The sequence below is a fragment of the Pelobates fuscus genome, chromosome 4 (genome assembly GCF_036172605.1).
Source record: "Pelobates fuscus isolate aPelFus1 chromosome 4, aPelFus1.pri, whole genome shotgun sequence".
NCBI classification, from domain to species: domain Eukaryota; kingdom Metazoa; phylum Chordata; class Amphibia; order Anura; family Pelobatidae; genus Pelobates; species Pelobates fuscus.
In genome coordinates, this window is record NC_086320.1 from 147,687,809 (window position 1) to 147,714,617 (window position 26,809).

Below are 26,809 nucleotides of genomic sequence, written 5' to 3' on the forward strand. Positions count from 1 at the left end.
ACAGGGATCTGTTTTGAATAATTTAAAAGGAGATTAGTTAGAGGTACCTACCAAAAGCTCTGGATACGGGGCGCAACATTCTGCTGTGAATACTCTTTCTCTTGGACTTGGGAGTCATCTGGAATAATCATTTAAATAAAAGGTAAATAAGCCATCCTAAAACAGAACCCTTTATGTAGTACATCAATTGACTGTCATGTAGTTTATGTGAACTGAAGAAAAAAAAAATGCAAACCAGTTTCTCTTTCACAAATCAAAGGCTGGTCTCGCATAAGAATTAACCATTTCTAAACCAAAGTGCAAGGCAAATCGTGTTCTACATACACTTGGCTTACAAGGGCAAGTAATAGACAAATTTCATAGAGTATTCTCTTCGCTTTTAATACACACACAAAAAAGCACAGTATTAAGAATTACTTTTTACCTTCATCTTTTGAAATGCTGACAATCAAATAATTAAAAAAACGACATGCCAAGCCAATTGCCGTTCTGCTTTTTAGAAGACAATTTGACGATCTTTTAACAACTTCTTATTACAAATATGAACATAACACGAAATCACATGAACTCACAGAATGATACAATATAAAATACAGGGCCTATAAAAAAAAAAAAAAAACATCTTATGAGGGGCATGTAAGGATTCTTGGAAACTACAACATGGAAACGGTAAGTAGTGTGAAAACAGATGTCACATGGCTGTAAGTTACAAAGTATGCAAGTTAATATAACTTGAGAAAAGGCACTCTCTAAAAAGCAAAACAGATAGGCATATCAAATCATCATCACACAGAATGGGCTGAAACAAGCCAGTTTGTGGTAATATTTTGAATGTCTTCAGATCCTGGACACAAAAAGAGAGGGTACTTTTTTTTTTTAATAGCAGAAATGCAAAGTTATGTTAATAGCTCTAGTTGCCCTCAGACGTATCGTTTTCTATGTCACTTTTGGCTACTTTCCAGGAGTAACAACACGGTTTATAAATTGCTGAATAAACATTATGAATGAAAGAAGAAGACTAAGTGTCAATAGTTTATCAACAGTTTATCAAAGTAGAAAAAGTTCTGTGTATAAAAATTGCACTTATGGTCAATAAGGAACTCTATACGTAAAAAAGCTGCTACCACACTTATGTGAGTTCCTCCCCAACCACACACAAAACAAAGCAATGAAGATAAGCGTACTAAGTAGTGATCCTACCACCAGTGCATATAGTGGAACGCTATACAGTATTTGTAAGGTGTAACACACTTACCCTTATACAATAAGGGATATCTTGTACAATAAAGACTGTAATAAACAGAAAAAAAAACACTATGGTGCAATAAGGTCTTTTATAGAAAATGTGGCAGGATAATAAAGTAGTGATTCACTCACAAGTGTAGAGCCAAACGGGATAGGCTCAAATCACTTTGACAGTTGTGTTCTATGGTGACACTGGCCCTCTTCTGTCTTTATGTTGAACACACTCAAGAGGGGAGACAATAAAACACAGGGAAGCCACAGCTTCTGGTGAAGTACGTAGCATAAAAAGTGACTAGTGCACAAACTTATAAATGAACTGCTCACCTTCTTAAAGGACCACTCTAGGCACCCAGACCACTTCAGCTTAATGAAGTGGTCTGGGTGCCTGGTCCAGCTAGGTTTAACCCTTTTTTATATAAACATAGCAGTTTCAGAGAAACTGCTATGTTTATATAAGGGTTAAGCCAGCCTCTAAATCCTCTAGTGGCTGTCTCACTGACAGCCGCTAGAGGCGCTTGCGTGATTCTCACTGTGAAAAATCACAGTGAGAGCACGCAAGCGTCCATAGGAAAGCATTGTAAATGCTTTCCTATGCGGCTGGCTGAATGCGCGCGCAGCTCTTGCCGCGCATGCGCATTCAGCCGAAAGGGAGGATCGGAGGCGGAGAGGAGGAGGAGAGCTACCCGCCCGACGCTGGAATAAAGGTAAGTTTTAACCCTTTCCTCTCCCCAGAGCCGGGCGGGAGGGGGTCCCTGAGGGTGGGGGCACCCTTTAGGGCACTATAGTGCCAGGAAAACGAGTATGTTTTCCTGGCACTATAGTGGTCCTTTAAGGAGCATCAAGACTTGGCTCCAAGTGAAACAGTTTGGTGTCTCTTAAGGGGGACACTACTCTTTCTTTGTTGTAGGGGTAGATGCTGAAGCATAATAAATCCCAGCATATTGTACAAAGCAAGGATCTATACTTTTCTTTTTTTTTTTTTTTTTTTTTTTAAACAAAAAAAAAAAAAGCATCATATGTAGTAAGACTACTCTAAACCAGTGTTTGTGACTAAGTGGCTACTAAAAAAGACTGGACATACCCCATTTGCAATACCTTGGGTTGTCTACTATTGCAAATGGTATGCCATCATAGGGGTAATTTTCATTCTTGGGCTACCATAGGGTCACAAAGGCAACGTAAGCAATCTGGCAAATTTTAATGTGAAAACAATTAAACACAAGCCTTATATTTGACGCTGTAACTTTTGAAAACACCATAAAACCTGTACATGAGGGGTACTGTTGTACTCGGGAGACTTCGCTGAACACAAATATTTGTGTTTCAAAACAGTTAAAAGTATCACAGCAATACTATCGTCCGTGTAAGTGCTGTTTGTGCGTGAAAAATGCAAAAAACTTCACTTTTACTGGCGATATCATCGTTGTAATACATTTTACTGTTTTGAAACACTAATATTTGTGTTCAGCAAAGTCTCCCGAGTAAAACAGTACCCCCCCATGTACAGGTTTTAGGGTGTCTTGGAAAGTTATAGGGTTAAATATAGTGCTAGCAAATTAAATTCCCTATACTTTCGGCATGGGTTGTCAGGCAGGTCCCGCTAATTATATATATATTTAATCAGTATCAGTCTACGTGTAATTTGATATTAATATATATATATATATATATAATTATATATATATTAATAGTAAAATACACCTAGACAGTGTATGTGTGTGTATGTGTATGTATATGTGTATATATATATACACTTAGATCATATATATATGAGGACGTCGGATGTGCCGTGGGGGGCTCCCTGGGAGTCCCCCCAACCGCGATCGCCTGTGTGGGATCGCCGGCGACCGGGTAAGTAAGAAAAGACCGGAGTAATTGTAAATAGGGCGTAATTGTACGTCCTCCGGTCTTAAAGGGTTAATAGATGCATAGGAGTCACAAAATCAAGAGTAAACCATACAACAAATGAACATAACTACTGTATCCCATGTACACATTGAGTAATCACACCATTCCCAAACTGATAAAAGGAATAAAACCATGTGTTATAATGATAAATTGCCTAGAGTATGAGACAGAAGTGGCTCTAAGTGGTGAACAACTGAATCTAGTGCTAACACACTGTCTACTTAATGCTCCATTGATCTGCTGAAGGATTGTGGGTAGCAGATATTCCACTACATACATCATAATTTGTCTGTGACTCAAAAAATAACTACAAAATATAAATATCTGTTTCTTCAGAAAACCTGTGCCTTAGCAACAATAGCCAACTGGATATAGATGAAGTAAAACTCTCTGTATCCCCAACCAGCAGTCCACATAACATTTTGTTACAATTTGTTCCTATCAACATACCACTACCTTGTGTAATTCATTGTGTATTTGGAGCCAGACAAATTACTCTGATTATTCGCTGACTCATACCAACCTTGACCCAGTCTCTCAGAATTATGAAACTTATAACTGGAGTGATTTACAATTTAAAAAAAAAAAAAAAAAAAACAATCTGCAGTTATAAGGCCCTCCTCCTGCTTAACAAAGTCCTAATGATGTCAATGATAGAAGCAGCATGCTTAATTATGTCAGCAATGGAAACTTAATTATTAATTTATTAAACATTATGTGCACACACCATACAAATATCCACAATAGTTTGCAGGCTGTGGCCACCCCCCAAATTAACCTTACAGCCGATAGCTTTGCATGCTACTTTACCAACAAGACTAAACAGCTAAGGAAAGAATTCTCCACACCTTGCCTTTCTCTTTCTCAACCACACGTAGATCATGCCTTTCCTACCTTTCAGACTTTCTCCCTGGTTACTGAACAAGAGGTGGCTGTGCTTCTCCTTTCTTCTCACTCCACCACTTGCCCGCTCAATCCTGTCCCATCTCACCTTATCAGATCTCTCTCCCCTTGTCTTGTGCTTTGTTTAATGCACATCTTTAACGTCTCTCTCTCTCTCTCTCTTCTGGTGTTGTCCCTGCTGACCTTAAACATGCCAATGTAGTACCTATCCTGAAACCCCCCCCCCCCCCCCCCAAAAAAAAAACTATCTTGACCCGTCCTCCCCCTCTAACTATCATCCCATATCCCTGCTCCCTTTTTCCTCAAAGTTTCTGGAAAGACTTGTCTTTGCCCATGTGTCTCACTTCCTCAATTCCAACTCTTTCTTTGACCCTCTTCAATCTGGCTTCCATCCTCTCCACTCTACTGAGACTGCTTTTATCAAAGTTACTAACGACCTAATCACAATTAAATCCAAAGGCCACTACTCCATACTAATTCTTCTTGACCTCTCTGCTGCCTTTGACACCGTTGATCATGCTCTCCTTCTTCAAACTCTTCAATCACTCTGTCTCTGTGACTCTCGTGGTTATCCTCTTATCTCTCCCAACGCTCATTCAGTGTCTCCTTTTCTAATGATAGCTCCTCCCCTCGTCTTGTCTCGGTTGGAGTCCCCCAAGGCTCTGTCCTTGATCCCCTTCTATTTTCTCTTTATACTGCCTCTCTTGGCAAACTTATTACCTATTTTGGATTCTACTACCACCTGTACGCTGATGACACACAGATATATGTCTCCTCCCTGGACCTCTGCCCTGCCGTCCTGAAACGTGTCACTGGTTGTCTTTCTTCCGTCTCTGACTGGATGTCCTCCCGCTTTCTGAAACTCAATCTCTCTAAAACCGAGCTCCTTGACTTTCCTCCTCCTAATAATGATCCTCCTCTTTCGCTCTCCGTTCAAGTTAGTGGTATCAACATAAGTCCATCCTTGCAAGCGTGCTGTCTTGGCTTCATAATTGATTCTGGCCTCACCTTTGAGCCTCACATCCAGTATGTTGCCAAATTCTGTAGGTTCCATCATAAAAAAATAGCCCGGATCCGGCCCTTTCTTACGCAAGATGCTACCAAGGAGCTTGTTCATGCTCTAGTAATTCCCTGCATGGATTATTGTAACTCTCTCCTGATTGGTTTTCCCAAAAGCCATATTACCCCTCTACAGTCTGTAATGAATAATGCCGCCAGACTGATTTTCCTCTCTAGTCGGTCCTCTCACACCTCACCCCTCTGTCAGTCCTTACATTGGCTTTCTGTATCCTATAGGAGTCCATTCAAAGTGCTAACCCATACATATAAAGCACTGAACAATTCTAGCCCCTCATATCTCTTCACAGATCCATAGGTATGCCCCTTCTCGGTCTCTCCACTCTGCCCGTGACCTTCTCCTGTCTGTTGCTCACACCTGTATGGCCAACTCACGCTTGCAGGACTTCTTGCGGGCCGCTACCTTGCTATGGAATAGCCTGCATACCTCCATCAGACTCTCATGTAACACGTGCCTTAAAACCCATCTCTTAAGGAAAGCATATGGCCTCCCATACTAACCTCTACCTCACATACCCGTCTCTTGCTCTCTCCTAAAGGGAAGCACTCTACTCTCTCCTCCAGCTCTGCTTCACTCCCACCTAATATGATTGCTATTTCTTGTCCTAATGTGTTTTATACCCCACCTCCCATAGACTGTAAACTCATTTGAGCAGGGTCCTCTTCAACCTATCGTTCCTGTAAGTTTTCTTGTAATTGTCCTTATTTATAGTTAAATCCCCCCCCCCCCTAATATTGCAAAACGCTACGGAATCTGTTGGCACTATATAAGTGGCGGTTATCATAATTAACAGCAAGACGTGACAACTTTTTTTAGATTAAAGTTGTGGGAAGGCTACTCCAGGGGTATTTTTATATATCTACTCTACCAACGTTGGTAGTTTGTGAAATGGTACAAACAATAAGAATTGGAATACTGCCACATCAACATGTGTGATGTCACTTCTCTAAAAAGCCGACCTTATGTAGCAGAGATGCCCAAGTTATCTACATTGCAAAATCCAGCCCTATCAAAAGAGATTAAAACATAATTTGACAATCACATGGTTTACCATGGGTGAGGGAGAAATTGTTATGCAAACATTTTATTACATGGTGAAATACATAAATTGAAATAAGAAGGGAGGTATGACACCTTCTTGTAAGACAATAGAAACTAGAAAAGCTACAATTTCTGGGGAAATTGCGTGAAGTGTTCTTGCCTCCACCAGTAGTCTACAACTGGAGTGGGCGGAGTAACTATTATTTATTTATATAGCACATTTAATTGCAACGTTGTTGCCCAAAGTGCTTCACAGTTAAATTAAAACATACATTTATAAAAACATTAGCAGGTGTACAAAAGGCCATGTCTATGACATCACTTGCTGCTGCAGCCTGGCACAGGTCAGAGTATTTTTGTGGTTGCCATCTTCAAACGGTCGTATTTTAAAAACTATAAATCCTACATCGAAGAGCTTTATATTGTGAGAATCACAAGACCCAGGCCTACATTTGATGTATAGTATGTCTCTGAAGTATTACAAATGAAGGCACAGTCGCAGTTTAGAAATTGCCCTTCAAATGTGAGCTTTGCAGAGTGGAGTTTCAATGAATGTCAATGGACGGCGTGAGTTGCAAACAAATGGTCATATTGTGAAAACTATCAGGACTATGGATTAGCCGTGGACATTTTTAGTGGCAGGAGGGATAACTGAACGTTTTGCTATAAGATTTGTGTAGGTGGGCTTGAAAATGAGGGAGTGGTGGCAGTTTAGAAATCATGTCCTGATTTTTCAGCTTTTGCCAGCTCCCACTCTAGTTTTGAACATTTTGCCATTCATTCCTATGGGACCAATTTCGCCACGAGAATGACGATATTTCGAGTAATAGCACACCAATCGGGAACAATCCACACGTTTCGGTATATTAATGTCTATGTAGTGTAAAAACTGTGGGAGGAGTTAGGGTGGTAAATTTGGCTATAATAAGAATAATAATATATATGTGAGATAACAGTAAGTGGTCTTGCTATGCAAGAACACTTAAAAATATAATTAATACATAAAGCACATTTACATAACGTGGGCCTTTTCTCCCTGCATAGGTTATCGTACAAATAGGTATCTGTATCCATATTATTATAGTTGGGGTTTTTCAACCATGTTTTCAGGGACACATATCACATGTAGATACTGACGGGCAGCACATGAAAATGGTAGTATGTAGAATTTCAAAGGTGTATAAAAGATTAAGTAATTAGGCAATCAAGAATCCTGCAGAATATGCATTACACATACTGCAGGGCAACCCTTTTCGTGCGTTTTCATAAATATGAGAAAAATTATGTGTCCCTGAAAACAAGTTGCATCTGGTGACCCTAATTATAGCTGTGCCATTTCACATCTCTATGAGGTCAAAGGGAAAGCATTGCTTGTACAATATGAGAAGGCTCTACTTGTGCACACATAGGAAACTGCTAAGTGACTCATACAGGCTCTTTCATAGCGCTTATGAGTGAGCTTGCACAACAGCAGGGTACCTGCATTTCCTAAGAGATTTAGTAGCTTTTTCAATCAATTTTGGGACTGGCTAAGAAAAAGTCACATCCTAGTCACTGCAGACCTTGGTGATTGCATTAACCCCTTAAGGACACATGACATGTGTGACATGTCATGATTCCCTTTTATTCCAGAAGTTTGGTCCATAAGGGGTTAAATAAAATAAAAATAAAAAATCAGAGGTGAGTAGGTTTTATTCATTGCGTTTTAACTGCATTATCTCTATAAAATGTTCAGCAACAGTGACCCCAAATGATATCAATGAACATAGACACAACATATAAATCCAGCATGCACAGAAAGAATACAGCTAAATGATTAAATAGAGAGCAGAGAATAGGAAAGCTAGAGTACTTACACTTCTACAGCAGAGAGTCTCCAAGCAGCAAAAGGAAAGAGAGAGGAAGTGAATAAAAAAGAAAAAAGAAAAAAGGTGCAAAACATTTCTAATAAGCACAAGCAAAGAAATGATGCCGCATAAACAAGACAAAGAGAAAAACAAGCAAAGACAGATTAGATAAAATAAAATAAGGAAAGTCCACACATACTATCCATTCAAACTGCTGTTGAATCCTAAATCATCAAATAAAGTATTTTTAGGGAACAAAAGTGTAGCGTATACATTGCAAATCGCATTCACTTTTAATAAGCAGATCTACAGATACTAACGAACGATTTTCGTCTGAGTGAAGTAGCTTTCAAAATGGACCAGCGATCAACTAAAACTATAGATTGCCTGAGTCAAGTCGCCAACAAAATTATAATTTTAAACAATATACTTTTTTTTTTTTTTTTAATTTGCTGGTTTAACCCCTTAAGGACCAAACTTCTGGAATACAAGGGAATCATGACATGTCACACATGTCATGTGTCCTTAAGGGGTTAAAAAACAAACAAAAAAAAAAACCATTTATTTTTACGTTCTCTAAAGAAAGAGCAATATCTTGTAAGGATACGATAAGAGTATATTGTATATAGCCATGCATGGTAGAGAATCTAGCATGTCACTGGAATAAGTGCTTATTTATTAGCTTAAACCCAATTAGTGTATTTATCCACAAATTCTCCTCATGTAATGCTCCTCAGACTGACAGCTGGGGCAACCATAGACACCTAAAGGTTTTCTTGATTTTAATCTCTTTGATCATCATACCATTTATTTATTTAAAAAAGTTTAGATGGGTTGCTACTATGCACTATGTTACGGTAATTAAATAAATCACTGACATTGTTTTGTCTCAGCATCTTTCTCACCACTGTAGGTCATATGGTTGGTGTCAAAATGCCAACAGATGCAAATTAGACAATCTCAGAAAGCATGCTGTTCTTATGTAGCCTAGAAATAACCTGGAAAATGAAGCGGTTTTATATCAAACTGCGTAAGAAATACACAGTAAATTAGGTGACTTGAGTGTGAATTAAAATAGTTACTGTTAGATAAGCATTTCAAATTATTATTATTATTTTATTCGGATAAAATTTAAAAACATTTTTTTGAGAATATTACAAAAAGTGTGTATATATATATATATATATATATATATATATATATATATATATATATATATATATATATATATATATATATATATATATATATATATATATATATATATATATATATATAAAATAGAAAAAGATCCCATGCACTCACGCTTTAATGTTCCTTATGTGCCGGGTGCCAAAGCCTGGACTCCAAAGATACATAGAATGCCAAATAATAGCTGCTCACCGGTCTTGTTAAAATCCAAAAGTTTTATTCAATCATATTTAAAATCTGTGACCAACGTTTCAGTCCCCGCTCGGGACTTTCCTCAGGGTCAGACAAAAAAGGTTGTCCTATCATTTTTTGTCTGACCCTGAGGAAAGTCCCAAGCGGGGACTGAAACGTTGGTCACAGATTTTAAATATGATTGAATAAAACTTTTGGATTTTAACAAGACCGGTGAGCAGCTATTATTTGGCATTCTATATATTATATATAAAAAAAAAATCAGCACTCCCAGGTAGCTTTCTTAGGAACTTCTTTTACTAAAAAGTGTAACAGTCACCGTTTCAGTTCCATTCAGGAACCTTCATCAGGAAGTTGTCCTGGTTGTCCTGAAAGTTCCTGAATGGAACTGAAACGTTGACTGTTACACTTTTTAGTAAAAGAAGTTCCTAAGAAAGCTACCTGGGAGTGCTGATTTTTTTCTGTCATACATTTAGTGCAATCAAGCACCGGGTCAAATAACTGTAAGTTGGGAGTGCAAGGCTTTTTTTCATTATATATACACACATACACACACAATAATTATTTTCTTGAAATATATATTACACAATTTAAATATTTTTCATAATAGCAAATCATTTGAAAACTTTATCCAAAAACATAAAATCATTTGAAATGCTTATCCAACAATATTAATTCAAGACCAATGTGTGAAAGAAATTTACATTTAATCCCACAACAATAACATTTCTGGTTCAACGTATGTGGTTCAGTTAGAAGTGGTAAAAACACAAGAATTCTAACTCAATGAAATGCACAAAGCCCAATGGTTAAAGGGACACTCCAGGCACCCAGACCACTTCTGCCCATTGGGGGGTCTGGGTGCCAACTCCCACTACTCCTAACCCTGCAACTGTAATTATTGCAGTTTTTTTTATAAACTGCAATAATTACATTGCAGGGTTAACTCCACCTCTAGTGCGCATTAGGTCTCCTCGGCCGGTGGCGGGATCAGAAGGAGGAGCGGCGCGGAGGAGGAGGCAGCGACGAGGGACATCGCCGCTGCCTCAGGTAAGTGACTGAAGGGGTTTTCACCCCTTCAGTAACCGGGGAGTGGGAGGTTTTCCTGGCACTGGAGTTTCCCTTTAAATGTTTCCTATCAAAGAGTGGCAAAATATATGGATACATATTTCAACTACATTTCAATTTCCTAGTATTACTTGAAATGTTCTCCAACATCCGCTTTAATCAATGTGGACCTAGCTCTATGATGTGTCATTTCTAAATCTACAATTCTCTTTCAATTTTTTTTTTTATATTTTAATATAATAATAATAGGGAATTGTACATGTCAACATTTCAACAATCAATAATGTATAAACAGTATGGTGTATGTATATTGACATAATAAAGAGATATTTGTTAAAGAAAAAACTGGGGGAAATGAGTATATTTCACATCCACATCATGACATAAAATAATGAAATTTGAAAAAAAAAAAATTTAATATAGTATATATTTGCATAAGTGTCATATATTAAGTGGTAACACAAGAAATTCTCTACTCAAGGTGTTCAAGCCGCAGGCAATTTTAATAGAACAAAAAAAAGGAGCAGCAACGTTTCAACCTGCTAAGAGGTCTTAGAAATAAGTTATAGATCTTGTTTTATACAAGAATTATGTACAAAATAACTTGGTGTCACATAACAGATGGGGGGATTCCAACTTTAAGTAAAAATAAAAGTGAAAATAACTAATTTATGTTAAATAGAGAAGAATAAGGAAATATAGTCACATAATTTACATTTCAGGAAATTACGTACATGACTGTTTTACTGAGGATAATAACATCTTTAGACATAACCGATTTCATCAGCAAAGACATTTTGTAAATAAGGTACAAAACAGTGGGATATTGACACAGAAATTATAACAGTAATTTAGCAAAGTGCACTACTAATCGTGGAACCCTATCAACACAACTGACAAGTGCTTGGATGGGGCTCTGCAGGACATTTGGGAGGATATTTCATACCTCCCAACATTCCAAATAGACAAGGAGGGACATTTTGATTTTAGTGGTTTCAGTGGGTTGTGTTGCCAGGGCGAGGCTGTACTGAGAAATTTTAGGTGACTTAATAATGACTTATGCAACTCAAATGTAATTTAGAGAACAATGGATCTTATTTACACATACTAATTTCTAAACCCCTTTTTTGTAGTTGAAATACATATTACTGTAAAACTCTGTTATACACCCTTGTATGGTTGGTAGGTGCTGTTCTTATTTTTCTGTTATACACTCAGACACACCAACAATATGGAGCACCTAGAAAGGAGGGACATTGGGATAGAGAAGGACAGAGAGATTTGAGTCTAAAGTATGGATTGTCCCTCATAAATAGGAACACTTGGGAGATATGAGATGTATCAAAGTGTTCTATTCTAAAAAGTGGTCTAAGGTATTCAAAAGAGAATCAGCCAACATAAACACAAGTGCCGGGCCGGCGTCGGGCCGGGCTGTCACTTCAACTACCAGTGCATCCTCACTAATCTGGTTTAGGTTTACCAACTTCAGAGACCAAGTTATACAACATTAATTCACTGTAGATATATCTTCAACTTACACATATAAAGGCAATAAAACATTCAGTTTCTTAACATAAAACACATAACATAGAAAGATCATAGCAACAAAAAACAAAAACATGCTTTTTAATGAGATGTTGCCAACTATATAATTTAAAGGGAGGTCCATGGGGTCCACTTAAACATACTGCTGACATACTCACCATCGATCTCCCTTATATCTGTTTAGAGAATACTCTACTATGAGAATCACCTTTACTATATGCTATATAACTCAATTCCTCAACTGCTTCCAGAGACATAAAAAGCTGTAAAAAAGTGTAAATAACACACCAAGTAATCTACAATACGTTTAATGTAAACTGCCAACAATATGTGGCATTTCACCACATTTTATTGTGTGTATTATTTTAAACAAAAAAAAATAACATACATATTTTTTTTTTTTAATTTATAAACACACGTTTTATAAAACATTTTTTCTTTAGTACCTGACATGCAAAACTCTAAATATTGTGTGCATTAAACTCTTTTTTAGATAAACATTCTTAACAAAGTTGTTTTTTGTTACCATTCACAATCTTTAGAATATCTGTGCCAGTGATAACGTACACCAGGACCACCTCTCGCACCTCGCTTTCTTCCACCAGTGAGGATAATGAAAATAACTACCCATGTCACTCACCATGCAGGTGTCTAAATCTTCTAAACGCTCCATCTCAGTTAGGTCCTCGATTGTGATGGTGGTTCTTTTAGTAGACTTCTCTTCAATGGTCTCAATCTCCAAGGACTCTTGGTGTTGAAGAGGCTTTCCACGCTTAGTTAAATGATCTGCCTAAAAACATGTAGGAATACAAATTCTTCAGGCATTTCAGACACATGCTCTCTACTGGACACATTTCTTTAAGGGATGTCACATAGTGGCACACAATACATTAGTAGCATATGGTAACTTTCTAACAGAAGGCCATGATGAGAATGCCTTCCTATTGATTATTGACACTACAGATTACTAGTTGACATAAAGTAATGGATTGGTTTATCTGAGCCAGGAATATCATAATAATCTCAGCACAAGGAAGGCAAAAGTATTATTACAGTAAGAACTAAACATATTAAAGTGGCTGCTATTTATTTGTATTATTCAATGGAAAATTTAAATCTGTTTTGTGAAAACACCATGTACAATAACTTAACTAAAAATAATTAAACAAATGCAGGGTGTTAATGATTTGGGCTACAAGTTATGTTTCTAACCAGAATGTACAAATCCATCCATGTTTTTTTTTTTTTTTTTTTTCTGTAAAAGAGTTTCTTTTAAACAGAACTGTCCACTAAAATGTATAGTGTAATTTCCAATATAAGCAAAAACAGTTTATATCTTGTTTAACAATTCGTAAAAATAAAATAAAACAAAGCATGCTTTTTTTTTTTTTTTGTTAATAAGCCAGTAATTGTCAAGGGAATTCCACATTCCAAGTTTAAATGAATAAATGTGAATAATTATTGTTGCCTTACTCTGCAATTCCTGTATTATGATTGCCTTTACAGAAAGCACAGCATTAGATAAAAGTTTATCATATGTGTGCTCTGAGACAGGCACAGACACTGCTCCCCTAGGACCTCCTGTCTAAGAGCATTGGAGCCTGGGTATGACTTGCTTAAGATGAATCATTACAGAGTGACAAAGTACAATGTCCCTGTGGTACCACCCGCCTTGCCTCAACGTATAAAACCCTGGCTCAGAAAGACAAGCCAAAGGGAGGCATACCATTTTACTGCAATGAAAGAGACTTTTATACTGTTCCTGTAAAATGCTGAAACAAGCAAAATCTCTAACACAAATGGCTATTAACACATAACGTCATCTGAAATGATCAAGGAGGTTACAATGACCTGTAATCAATATCTTTATGAATTTTGCCACAACTCCATTTACTGCTATACATCTTTATGTTTCTCTGTAAGGCTTTTCTTTTAGTTGTAATATAAAAATAAAAAAAATAAAAATCACACTTTAATGGCTTAATGACTAAATGCTCTATACAATGTTAAATTTGGCTTGTAACGGAAAGCTCTCGTCCTGTGTGCACAGAGAGCAGGATTACGGTAAGCATAAGGTGATCCTAGATGGTGAGGGGGGTGCTTATGGTTCAGGGGTTAGATAGGGGCCTTGAACACATTAATTATCCCTATGTGAAGACAAAAAAACAAACATGGCTTTCTCTGAATGGTTTTCACTGACGTACTTGAGCCAATTAAAAGTTTTTTACTAATGCAAATTCAGCCAACTTTAATATACACAAAAATATAAAAAGAAAGTGGGAACACTCACAAAGGTAGAGGCACAATTGAAATAAATCAATAGTGGGAACACTCATAAAAAGTAGAGGCTTGTGCACATATTGATTTATTTCAATTGTGCCTCTACTTTTGTGAGTGTTCCCACTTTCTTGTTACATTTTTGTGTATATTAAAGTTGGCACTATGATTTTGTTTGTTTATATTTTATATGCGAGTCTGGTCCTTAACTCAACATTGTTGGTAACTATAACCCCCACATATTTTGTGCCCGTGGCGCCCTGCACTATTTTCACTTTCCCCTGTGTGCTATACAGTTATCCTACACTTGACTCTTTCAGTAAGTACTTGGGTGAGAACCTTTTCAAGTTCTTTATTCAAACTACAATATACATAAATATGGAGAACTTCAACATGCATGGATTTCATTAATTGTATTTAAAGTAGGACCATGTTGAGTGTTTATCATTTGATTTGTCTGATCTACCTGCTCCTGTAATTGATGTCAATATTACACTTTGGATACATTCTTTACTTGACACCATGCCTGATATTTGCCTTTTTAATGGGTTTACCTTGTTGTACTGTGGGTCACATTTATTCCTAAGGTTGTGTAGTGTCCTGCACTTCTCTCATACCAGGCATCACCTACTGTATGATAATGATGAGCTCTCATCATTGTTCAGCAATACACATATGTTCCATGACAGCAATGCACCATCTCCGGCTCATTAGCCACGTGCTGCAGTGAACCATTATCCAGCCTGGCGCAGAGACATTGTAAAATACATAAATACACACAAAACAATAAATTAACCACACAACTGTACTTTCTGAAGGATCGTGGTTTTGTTCCCTTCACAATATTAATTTATCTACTGAATTACGTCAGTGCAAAACTAGACACTATACTGTCAATTTACCATTATTATTATCTCAAGTCAGAAAATCTCTATCATACTCACAATATCGCAAATCCTAAATAACACATGGTTCCACTATCATTTACCAACAATACCTGATGCGCCACCGTCACAAAACAGTGCATGCTACAGACCTTGCAGTTTGCTTTTATCACATATTACTACACTACTGTCAGTCCCACACCATATAACACACGCATGCCCACCAGACTCTCACAAGGCAATATAAAAAGGATTATTTTAAAGCAAAATGGGGGTGTTTTGTGATTTATAACCCTTTAAAATCATAACTTTTGCGCTTATTTCTGTAAATGAGAAACTTTGATTAGATTAAATGAAATAATAAAATGAACATATTTCTATATAATTATTTCCAGGAATGGAATATGTGAGATTTCACATATTATTGGTTTGTTTTTAGGTAAAGTTAAAACAGTTTGTGGCTTTTTACTAGGCCTGTGACTTAAGACTATGTGGTTCATATGGGTCACAAGGTCCGAGGGCCAATAAAGCTTCAGATTGGCTAGAAAAGCTCTGGGAAAAATAATAGCTTAAAGTTGTTAATAAGAATAGAATGCAAATATAATTATTAATATATAATATCATATTAACCCGTATTAAGTTAATGGCGTCATAGTTTATTTACATGTTATAATTTAATGCCCTGACATTACGCCCAAACAGTAGTATTTCTTGTATCACGACGCCCACATAACAATACATGCCGTTCTGCCAAACTCCCAAGCAATAGCACACGCCATTCTGTCAGACTCCCACACACCAGAATACGTCCCATCGCCAGTCTCCTGCCATTGTCTCATGCCTCATCTGAATCACATCAATACAAAAGTCGCCAAAAATACCTCAAGTAAGCACATATATGTAATTCTTTCTTAGATCACTAAAGCATAGGATACCCAGGTAGTTTAATTGCAACAGGATAGACTTTGGAAATTGCTGGTAGTATACTAGAGGTGTTTATTCTAGAGGGCACTTGACAGTAAGTAACTGCTTTCACTAACACGTACCTAACTTGCTCTGACTCAAGTTAAATTTGTGTGTGGTCATGGTGGTGCACTGCACATTGGATGGGACAGTAGTCAGTAGAATATGTGGAAAGAATACATCTTTTGCCAGTGACTTGTAGTGATTTTGCAATAGATCACTTTTCCCAATTTCTGTTATTTGTCAAATTGTGGCACAAGTTATACATTTCAGCAGGATCTTACATTAAGAATGACAGAACGTGCTATATCCCAGAAATGTTGATTATGATGAGTTGTCTGTAGGTCACCTTCAATATACAGTCTGCCAAACAATTATATTATGGAAAAACATGCACTTTTTGCTGACTTTTATATCATCCTCATTTTAATTTCCACTCTTTACCTCCCAGCTGTTTCCATAGATACTATAAAATATCTAATACTTGTATAGGAACAGATCGCTAAAATGCTGATACATCCCCTAATTAAGACTATACACTATTTCACTAAACATGTTAAGAATGAGGTATGCATCATAACATCTGAATTCAAGGTATCATTTCTCCAACTGGCCATGTATTGAGTTCAAAATACAGAATATCTCTGCAATGCATGTCCTAAAGAGTTTGCTTACTTACCAGTTTGTGATGGCTGATTGAGAGTGCATCTAAGATTTCATCGACAATGCGATCAGAAAGGAAAGAGGCTACTGTCAGTTTGACTTCACTATTCAGGAAATATACAAGAAAGAAAAATCGCTTTAATTTTGCATTAGTTCACATTAACAAGCAATACATGTGTTACTTGTTCAATCATTCTTTCCATTTATGAAAAGTTTTCCATTATTGTGGTGGAAAAAGAGGTCTATGTATTGATATGTTGAATTATGCAAAGCGATAATGTACATAGTGCATTACAAGTGTGTGTGTGTGTGTGTGTGTTTGTGACAATCATTTTAAAAGATAACAGAGTAACGTAATCAGTCAAAAAAAAAAAAAAAAAAAGACTTCTCTTGATTAGGTAGGTCATAAACCCATTATTTTTTTTAGCATGCACTGATCAATAAACACTATGAAAATGTTTTGTCACCCTTTTCTCCCATCTTGCTTTGTATTTTTCCTTGTCTATATGGCTCACTTCAGGTTCCTCCACATTCCCACTCTTTTTCATCCCACATTCCTTCCTCTTTATCCACAGATGGAATGTCAGTACCCCCGCTCAATAGGAGCTCACTCTACCCAAAGAGAGAGTACCTTTGGTTTATCATTAACGGTTTAGAATAGTAAGGAAGATAGGATCTTCCTGTCTTTGAGGGCACGCAAATAACTGAAAAAGGGTTCTGAGGAATTTCAGCATGTCTTGATTTACTACTGTGCCACATTATAACTTATTTTATAGAATCAGAGTCTGTGTATACCTCTCAATACTAAGTGCTTTCCTCATTTAAATTGTCCTAACCTAAAATAATCTTGAACACATTATACTCATACTTTAATGCTGTACAGGACTTGACCAGAGCCAAGGTTACATTTTAACAGTGTACTGGACAATAGTGCATTAGGCTACCTGACACAAAGTGCAACTGTTGCAAACACCATAGTGACTGGAGTCCACCAAGTCAAATGAACAAAAGTTTTACATGCAGAGCATGTGACAACAAATGGTTCCAATTTATTTAGTGTTCAAATTTAGCTTAGTGTTGCAAATGCACAAGAAATAGGAGATCTGTGGAGATGATGCGGGTGCACCAAGCAAAAATTAATCAATTTTAAAAAATGAGAAGGCGTCAGGAGAATAATCCAGAGAAAGGGGTGTACTAAACGTACTTATGGGGGCATAAAGGACATACTAACCATGTGTGGGCAAGTAAGCAAAGCAGACAAGGAAGATGTTTTCAGGGTATAATGGCCACATAGAGAATTACAAAGTTAACAATTAAAAAATGGAAAAGAGCAAAAAGCAAATATCTGCAGGTTTTTAATTTAGCTTCCTTGTCTAAAAGTGCATTGTACCATGAATAAGTGTATTGACATACTTAAAATGCTTTTCAGGTTTCTTCTTAACTTTGTACATTTAGCCTGCCTCCACGAAAGCCTATATTAGTGCCCAAAGCTCTCTGTCTGAGCAAAAGCCCAGTGGTGCAGGTCTCATTGGCTGAAAGCAATCAGCTGATGCTCTCGGCCAATGTGTTAGTGCTTACTACAGTCCACTGTAATGGTTATAGTTTCTGGAGTGTTCTCTGAAGCAACAATTTGTACAAGTAGCCATAATTTATATTTCACCCTTTTTTTGGTAGATAAAATATGGGTTAAAATATTCAGGATGGCACATTCTGTACTTCATATGGCCTCAGGGTGAATAAACTATGATGCGAAAGTTAACAGGAAGCAAAACCTGCAAAATGCTACATTTGTTTTGTTAAACTAGTAAGATTGCTTAATACTAAATATGAGAATTTATTTCCTGGTCAAAGGTTTTCACATCAAAACATCCATAAAGGCCCTGTAATCATAGAAGGCAGTCAGTGACGCAGTATCCTATTATTCCTCATGTGACGCTTAAAAAAACATGAAATATTCATAACCACTGTTCATGGAATAGCCGGGAGAAAAAAAAAGATGATTCTAGCTAAAAAAAGCATCATCATTTCCATATGCACTGATACTTATTTTAAACAATGAATAGCTCATACCATAAAAAGCAGCTGCCCACACATTGTAAGTTATGGAGCAGCTTTTAACAGTTTGTATGCCACAGGGCACTTGCTGTATAATTCTCAATGTGATATATTTTAATAATCTGTAAGGAAGCATGGCTATCTGTTGCTCAACTTCCAATGGACTGGCCTGCACTTTGCCAGCTAACTATAAAATTATATTATTTGTCCCCGGGTGTCTAAGAGAAACAGGACTCCTGTTGGGGGAAGCAGAACATTAGCCACACTGTTCTCAGTTGGGACTATCCCACTGAAATGACGATTTGTTTGAGAGGTATAAGGCTAAATATATTGAGGAGCACTTGAAAGTCATGTTTTTCTCATTCATAAAATAAAATAGTTAGATGGTATTGCCAAAATAAATACACTAAGGCAGGGGTGCCCAAAACGTAGATACCCAGATGTTTTAAAACTACAGTTGCTTTGTCGTTCTAAAGGCATGCGATAGCATCATGTGAGTTGTAGTTGCATTTCTATACAGATCCCTAGATGTTTTAGAACTACAAAGCTTCTTTATTTATTTTTTAATTTATTTTTTATAAGGCACTTTTCTATCCAAGCAGAAGCAAATTAATGTAGATGATATTGTTAATTTAACTTACTCTGATAAGTATGTTGTACTATTAATTAACTATCGCAAAAATTGTAACTTCTTATGAAAGTCAGGAATACGATAGCCATCAAAACTATTTTAGCTTTATGAAGCAGTTTGGGTGTATAGTTGATGTTACTGCTGAGTTCTTTGCTATTTAGGAGTTAAATCACTTTTATTTCTGTCCATTCAGCCCTAGCCACACCTCCCCTGGTTGAAATTTACACAGCCTGCATGAATAAAATGGTTTCATTTTCAATCAGATTTTAACTTACTTTATATGTTTCCATCTCCTATTCTGTAAAATGACATTTAATGATACACAAGAGGCTCCTGCAGGGTCTAGAAGTCTATTAACAGAGCAGGAGATAGGAAATTCTAAAGTAAACAGACTGTGCAATAAAGGAAGTTTAAAGATTAGACCTAAATTTACATGAACTACCTAAGCATGTGTAAGCAACACGCAGTGAGGTGTGACTAGGGCTGCATAAACAAAGTCATTTAACTTCTAAATGGCAGAAAATTGAGCAGTTGGACTGCAGGTGCATGACCTAAACACCAAAACTGCTTCATCAAGCTAAAGTTGCTTTGATGCCTATAGTGTCCCTTTAAGGACCACTCTAGTGCCAGGAAAACATACTCGTTTTCCTGGCATTAGATTGCCCTGAGGGTGCCCCCACCGTCAGGGACCCCCTCCCGCCCGGCTCTGGAAAGGGGTAAAAACTTACCTTTTTCCAGCGGTGGGCGGAGAGCTCTTCTCCTCCGATCCTCCTCCCCATCGGCTGAATGCGCACGCGCGGCAAGAGCTGCGCTCGCATTCAGCCGGTCACATAGGAAAGCATTCATAATGCTTTCCTATGGACGCTTGCATGCTCTCACTGTGATTTTCACAGTGAGAATCACGCAAGCGCCTCTAGCGGCTGTCAGTGAGACAGCCACTAGAGGAAATAGGGGAAGGCTTAACCCATTCACAAACATAGCAGTTTCTCTGAAACTGCTATGTTTATGAAAAAATGGATTAACCCTAGAAGGACCTGGCACCCAGACCACTTCATTAAGCTGACGTGGTCTGGGTGCCTAGAGTGGTCCTTTAAGTATAAAAAGGACAAAATTCACAAAATTATGCAAAGACATCTGCAGAAATTCAGATGCAGAACCCTGCAAAATGCTCTTGCCTCTAAATCAGAATGTCCCATACACATGGAACAAAGAGGGAAAAAAGTGTTTGTTCAACAATTTCTTCTTGAATCTCTCAAGATTTCAGTTTCTGAACTAGACAAAGAGGAGTCAACACCACAAAACAACTATTAGTCAATTCTTAACAGAAACCTTCAGAACACCCATATGTTTACAATATGCATTATATTTTCTTTTAAATAAAATAAGAACACATGGTCTCCCCCTCTACCCCTCTCCCCCCTTACCACCCCCCAACATTTTAGCTGCATTTGATACCTTTGAAAACACAGAGCACATTTAGGACATATTGTAGACAATTCCTTCAACTAGAAAGAGCCCGGGGAATAGGTCTTCAAAATATTTTGTATGTAAAAAGTCACTTTTATTAGAAATGTTGAACATTGGCAGCAATCCATAGAAAATCACAGGCATCTGTACTTCCTAGTGTATATTACATCTTGTGACCGCAACAAGAAATTACCTGCCACATACTGACCTACATGAAACTCAATTCTAAACAGAGGCCATTTAGCATGTGTGAAAAATATGCAGCTCTTTCCAGATTCTGAAATCAAATTAGTTGAACTAGAAGACTAAATTTGCAAAACAGGAAAGACTGTAAATAACACACAAGAATTATAATACATAAATAAAATGTATTCGCACTGCAGTATTTTAATGAGAGCTCAGCAATGATGCAAACACGGGCATGAGTGTCAATGTAAATCTCAATAAATGAACCACGCAGGTTGCCTGTTTTTTCCCCAAAGATAGCTCCAATGTATTAAATGCACTGGGCAGATTGATAAAGCAAAAAGAAAGTCTAGCAATACCAGAGGGCGAAGAAAAACAATAGAATACGAACAAAATGAAGAGGACAGGCCTAAAGGAAAGATTGTGAGATACAAAAACAGTACATGGGTTGGAACAGCAACTCCATTCTCATGCTCTCCCACTCCTTTCTAAGAAATCTGCCTAAACTAAACTCTGTATGTAGTGTCTCACTAGATGTAGTGTCTCATTTTTGCTTTCCCACCCTCCTCACTTTATGGCAGACTGATAGGCACAACTCTCTTTAACCATCAGCCAGTCTCAATCAGACAAAATATGCACCCAATACTTATGCACCCAAACGTTGCTACAAATGCGTATGCTGTGGTGGAGGGGTCCTGCTGGAGATGCCACTCCCTGGGTGGGAAATATTGCACACATGGAACTGCCCATTTTTAGAATATAACACACAACACTTTAAAATCTCGCTCTTCTCTGTGGAGATATACCTCCATAGCCCAAAACAAAATTTTGGTTAAGCTATGCCTACTCAGTGAAGCTAAAGCATTAATTCCCCATCATCAGAAAAACCCAGATCCTCCTATATTGAAAGTTGAATCTCTTAGGAACATAAATAACTGCTCTACAGAGCTTCTATTGAATCTCAATACATCTACAACATTGCTGTTAAAACTTAAAGTATATCGGAGCACTAAATACAAATTTCAACCTCACACTACCTAATTTACACTTCATTTATATATGTATTTATGATGACTCATCTACATCCTACTGAATATGTACATATGATTTCTCCTTGGAACTATGGAGCAATTATGATCGGAATGCATAATTTCCTGAACGCCTCCCACATTTGTTTTCTCCCATTCCCCCATCCCACGGCCCCTATTCCTCCCTCTCATCACCTAGCCCTACACAACATCCCTCTCTTTTTTTAATTTCATGTCAAATCTATTTAATGTACGTGGTAATGGCGACAATTTTTCACTTTACGACTTGTTTTTGTTGTATTGGCAATGAACCCAGTAAAAAGAAATCCATAAAAAAGTACATGGAGGGAAAGTTGGAAGAGGAAAGACAATAGGTGAGGGACAATGCAACCACCATGCGGTTTGGGAGGGACAATAGGAGTAGGAGAGAGACAGATATGGCAAAGATCCCTAGAGTAGGGAGGATAGAATAGGAAACAAAGAAAATGGAAATATCTTGTGCAAGAGGCTAACAAAACGCTGCTCTCTCAGCCAATGAGCTCTCAGCCTAGGCTTAGCAAAAAAGAACAAAAGGAATGTCCAGAAGAACTAGTTTACGACTCTTTGTCAGCTGCAGTGGAGGCATAGTTAAAAGACAGGCCGTTTAAAAAAAAAAAGTTTGACTACTTAAAATGGGGTCAGAGTGGGATGGAATATCCATGCTGTACTGGTTATGGGGTTTGAAACTTCATATAAATGATCAATGGAAGGGCACACTAAGGAATAGTGCTTCTACTTGTACAACAGTGCAAACTAAGGAGTCTTAGAAGTAAAAAAATAATAATACTGTGCACCATTGATATCAACTCAACTAGGTTGTGAACAAATAATGTATTTGTTGTGCTGAACTCAGGCATACTTTTTTTTTTTTTTTGTATTTTGTCCCCCCTTTTAATAATCAAAATACAACACTGTCTGTAATACATTTTAGCCATACATATTTGGTTAAATTGACCCAGGTTATCTAGATTATTTTTGTGTAACCTCACCTTATTTTATTAAGAATGTCAATTCCAGACTGCTCCAACAAAACATTTTTAACAAAATTGCGAGGAATGGAGAGTTTTTCTGTGCTGGCCTGGATCAGATCTTCACGGATATGTGCTTTTTTCATTACGTTTGGACATAGGTCCACAGCTGCATCAACCATGGATTCAAGTAGATGCTTGGGGAGAGAGAAAAAAAATAAATACATATATACACACTGTTACGTACAAGTCCTGAAGAAGGTTGTTCGAGCATCCTATAAACAGATGTATGCATGTAATAATCTCCCAAATATGATGTATGTTGGTTTGAGCATCCCATCCCTATACAAACAAGAGTCCTATTAGAAGTGACACTTGAAGTACTTTGTAAGCAGTGGTGGCTTGTCATATTGCCATTGTAGGTCAATATGGGACAACATAATCCTCATTTGCTTATGTCTACACCTTTTTGTGTTGCAGAGCTCCCCAATGCGTTCTTTATTACTCAGAATGTAGCAAACTGTTGATTTGGCCATTCCTAATGTTCCTGCTATTTCTCTGATGTCTTTATTTTTTTCACAGCTGAATGATGTCCTGTTTTACTTGCATTGAGTGCTCTATTGACCACATGTTGTGGGTTCACAACAACAACTTCCAAACTCCAGACCTTTTACCTGCTTAATTGATGAATAAATAATGAAGGAATAGCCCACACCTTTGGTGAAACAGCTTTCAAGTCAATTGGCAAATTAATTTTGGTCCCTTGAAAAAGAGGGGGCTATATATTAAATAGCTGTAATTCCTAAACATTTCCTCTAATTTGGATGTGAATACCCTGAAATGAAAACTTTAAAGCTGAAAGACTGCACTTAAGCCCCCCCCCCCCCCCCCCCCCACACACACACACACAACCAAACATAGAAACATAGAATGTGACGGCAGATAAGAACCATTCAGCCCATCTAGTCTGCCCGGTTTTCTAAATACTTTCATTAGTCCCTGGCCTTATCTTATAGTTAGGATAGTCTTATGCCTATCCCACGCATGCTTAAACTCCTTTACTGTGTTAACCTCTACCACTTCAGCTGGAAGGCTATTCCATGCATCCACTACCCTCTCAGTACAGTAATACTTCCTGATAATATTTTTAAACCTTTGTCCCTCTAATTTAAGACTATGTCCTCTTGTTGTGGTAGTTTGTCTTCTTTTAAATATAGTTTCCTCCTTTACTGTGTTGATTCCCTTTATGTATTTAAATGTTTCTATCATATCCCCCCTGTCTCGTCTTTCCTCCAAGCTATACATGTTAAGATCCTTTAACCTTTCCTGGTAAGTTTTATCCTGCAATCCATGAACCAGCTTAGTAGCCCTTCTTTGAACTCTTTCTAAGGTATCAATATCCTTCTGAAGATATGGTCTCCAGTACTGTGTACAGTACTCCAAGTGAGGTCTCACCAGTGTTCTGTACGTCCAAGATGCATTATCTTGCACTTATCCACATTAAATGTCAGTTGCCACAACTCTCACCATTCTTCTAGTTTACCAAAATAAATTAATTTTCATTTCAGGGTATTCAAATCAAAATTAGAGGAAATGTTTAGGAATTACAGCTATTTAATATATAGCCCTCTCTATTTATGTGCAACTATGTTTATAGTATAGTTAATACTATTTGCAATATTTGTTATCTTATTACCATAGTTACTATTTCCTCTCTATAAGAGTTACTAAATTTTTCATCCATATATTGCACTTCTAATACTATTTTTTGTGTTTCCTTTCCATATTTTTTGTGATGGACGTTATAAACCATTGCCTTGGCAAGTTGCACTGTCAGCTAGCGTTATGCCAATACACAATATGGCGATATCGGAATACCTGAAGTGACGTCGGATTCTCCGATATGTCACTTCTGGGTATACAAAACTAACTGCAAACAGCTGATCCGGCCGACACCCCCTTAGACTGGTAAATGATTGGACTAAAGACACACAAGGGGACCAATCATAGACGAACCGCCAGATATAAAACCTGCACAACGCGCACAGAAGAGGATACCGATTGAGAAAGCCTCTTGGTTCAGGCGAAACGCGTCTCAGACTGCTTTTTGGACGGCAACATTCACTTTTGGGACTTAATACATGTGGTATTTTTATTTGTTGTTTTTATATACAAATATTTTGGCTAAATACATTTTGTTAAATATACATCTAAGTCCCATATCATTATCCTCTGCTGTAAAGAAGAATTGTGCCCTCTTAAAGGTGCATTATCCTGAGAGCCCAGTATTTTGGCTCTCAACAAGGTGAGCAGTGACTGCTATATTTTATTTACAGTTTTAGTGAAGATAACACACTATATATGTCTTTTCTTTCTTTTTATTCCTGAGTATTCCACATCTCTACACTGAAAAAGTTTTGGTATTATCTATAAATACCTCTGCGCGTGAGATTTGAGCCTGTCCCCCCTAAGGCTCTGCACCATGTGAGTGTGCTTTATACGGATAATATATCACTCTATTTGTTTAAGACATACTGCACCATATTTTGTCTATTTCTTTCCCTTAGAAATTATGTTGCATTTTATTCCCTTATTTTAGGGTAAGTGTACATATTTAGCGCTCCACTGGTTTTTGTTTGATGTGGTTGGTTCTTCCCACTCAAATAATATTCCACTATCTGGTTTGCATGTTACTGTGTTAAGTTAGAGGTACCAACACGAGTTCAACAGAAGCTGGAGTCTACCACAACAGATCAACAGAAGCTGGAGTCTACCACACCAGGCAAGACTCAAGGTGCAGACTGTGCAAAGAGGCATCTGAGACAGTCCAGCACCTAGTAGCCGGATGCAAGATGTTAGCAGGAACAGCATAGACTAAGAGACACAACCAAGTTGCTGGGATTGTATTTCTAAACATCTGTACATGATATACCACAAAGGGTAGTTGAAAATGACAAGGCTAAGATCATGAGGGACTTCAAGATCCAGACAGACATGCAAGTTCTGGCCAACCAACCCGACATTGTGGTGGTAGACAAGGAATGAAAGACTGCAGTCATAGTGGATGTGGCAATACCCAGTGACTATAACATCAGGAAAAAGAAACATGAGATGGTGGAGAAATACCAAGGACTGAAAGAACAACTAGAAAGGATGTGGAAAGTGAAGGCAGTAGTAGTCCCAGTTGTGATAGGAGCACTCGGGGCTGTGACTCCCAAGTTGGGGGAGTGGCTTCAACAGATTCCAGGTGGGACATCTAAGATCGCTGTCCAGAAGTGTGCAGTTCTAGAAATAGCTAAAATACTGCGAAGAACCCTCAAACTACCATGCCTCTGGTAGAGGACCTGGGAATGAGGAATAAACATACCACCCAGCAAGGGTGAGACATTTTTTTTTATTGTTTTTTTTTTGTTTGTTTTTTTTTTATAAAAAGTTTTCTATATGCCTGCACTCCAGTTTGTATTCACGTTAGAGGATAATGCTTGTCCGCAAAAATATATATTCATGAGAAATGATAGCACTCCAAGGACTTGCTTAAAGTAAAAAAAGTAAAACAACGTTTATTCAGGTTGTTGCCAATAAAAAAGGTTGACGTTTCAGTTCCAATTTGAACACACACACACACAAAAG

At 37.5% G+C, this 26,809-nt stretch overlaps 1 protein-coding gene across 3 annotated transcripts in view; it reads right to left on the reverse strand.

The window, feature by feature from the left end:
• CARMIL1 (capping protein regulator and myosin 1 linker 1) overlaps positions 1–26,809 on the reverse strand; it is a 231,920-nt gene that overhangs the window by 36,874 nt on the left and 168,237 nt on the right. For 2 of the 3 annotated variants that reach the window (XM_063451656.1, XM_063451655.1), the window contains exons 27-31: positions 23,201–23,376; positions 16,822–16,909; positions 12,659–12,808; positions 8,032–8,049; positions 52–118 (exon numbers count right to left, since the gene is read on the reverse strand). In XM_063451656.1, coding sequence (XP_063307726.1) covers positions 52–118; positions 8,032–8,049; positions 12,659–12,808; positions 16,822–16,909; positions 23,201–23,376 — 499 coding nt within the window. The remainder of the gene's footprint in view (positions 1–51; positions 119–8,031; positions 8,050–12,658; positions 12,809–16,821; positions 16,910–23,200; positions 23,377–26,809) is intronic. The other variant, XM_063451657.1, reaches the window with a different exon arrangement.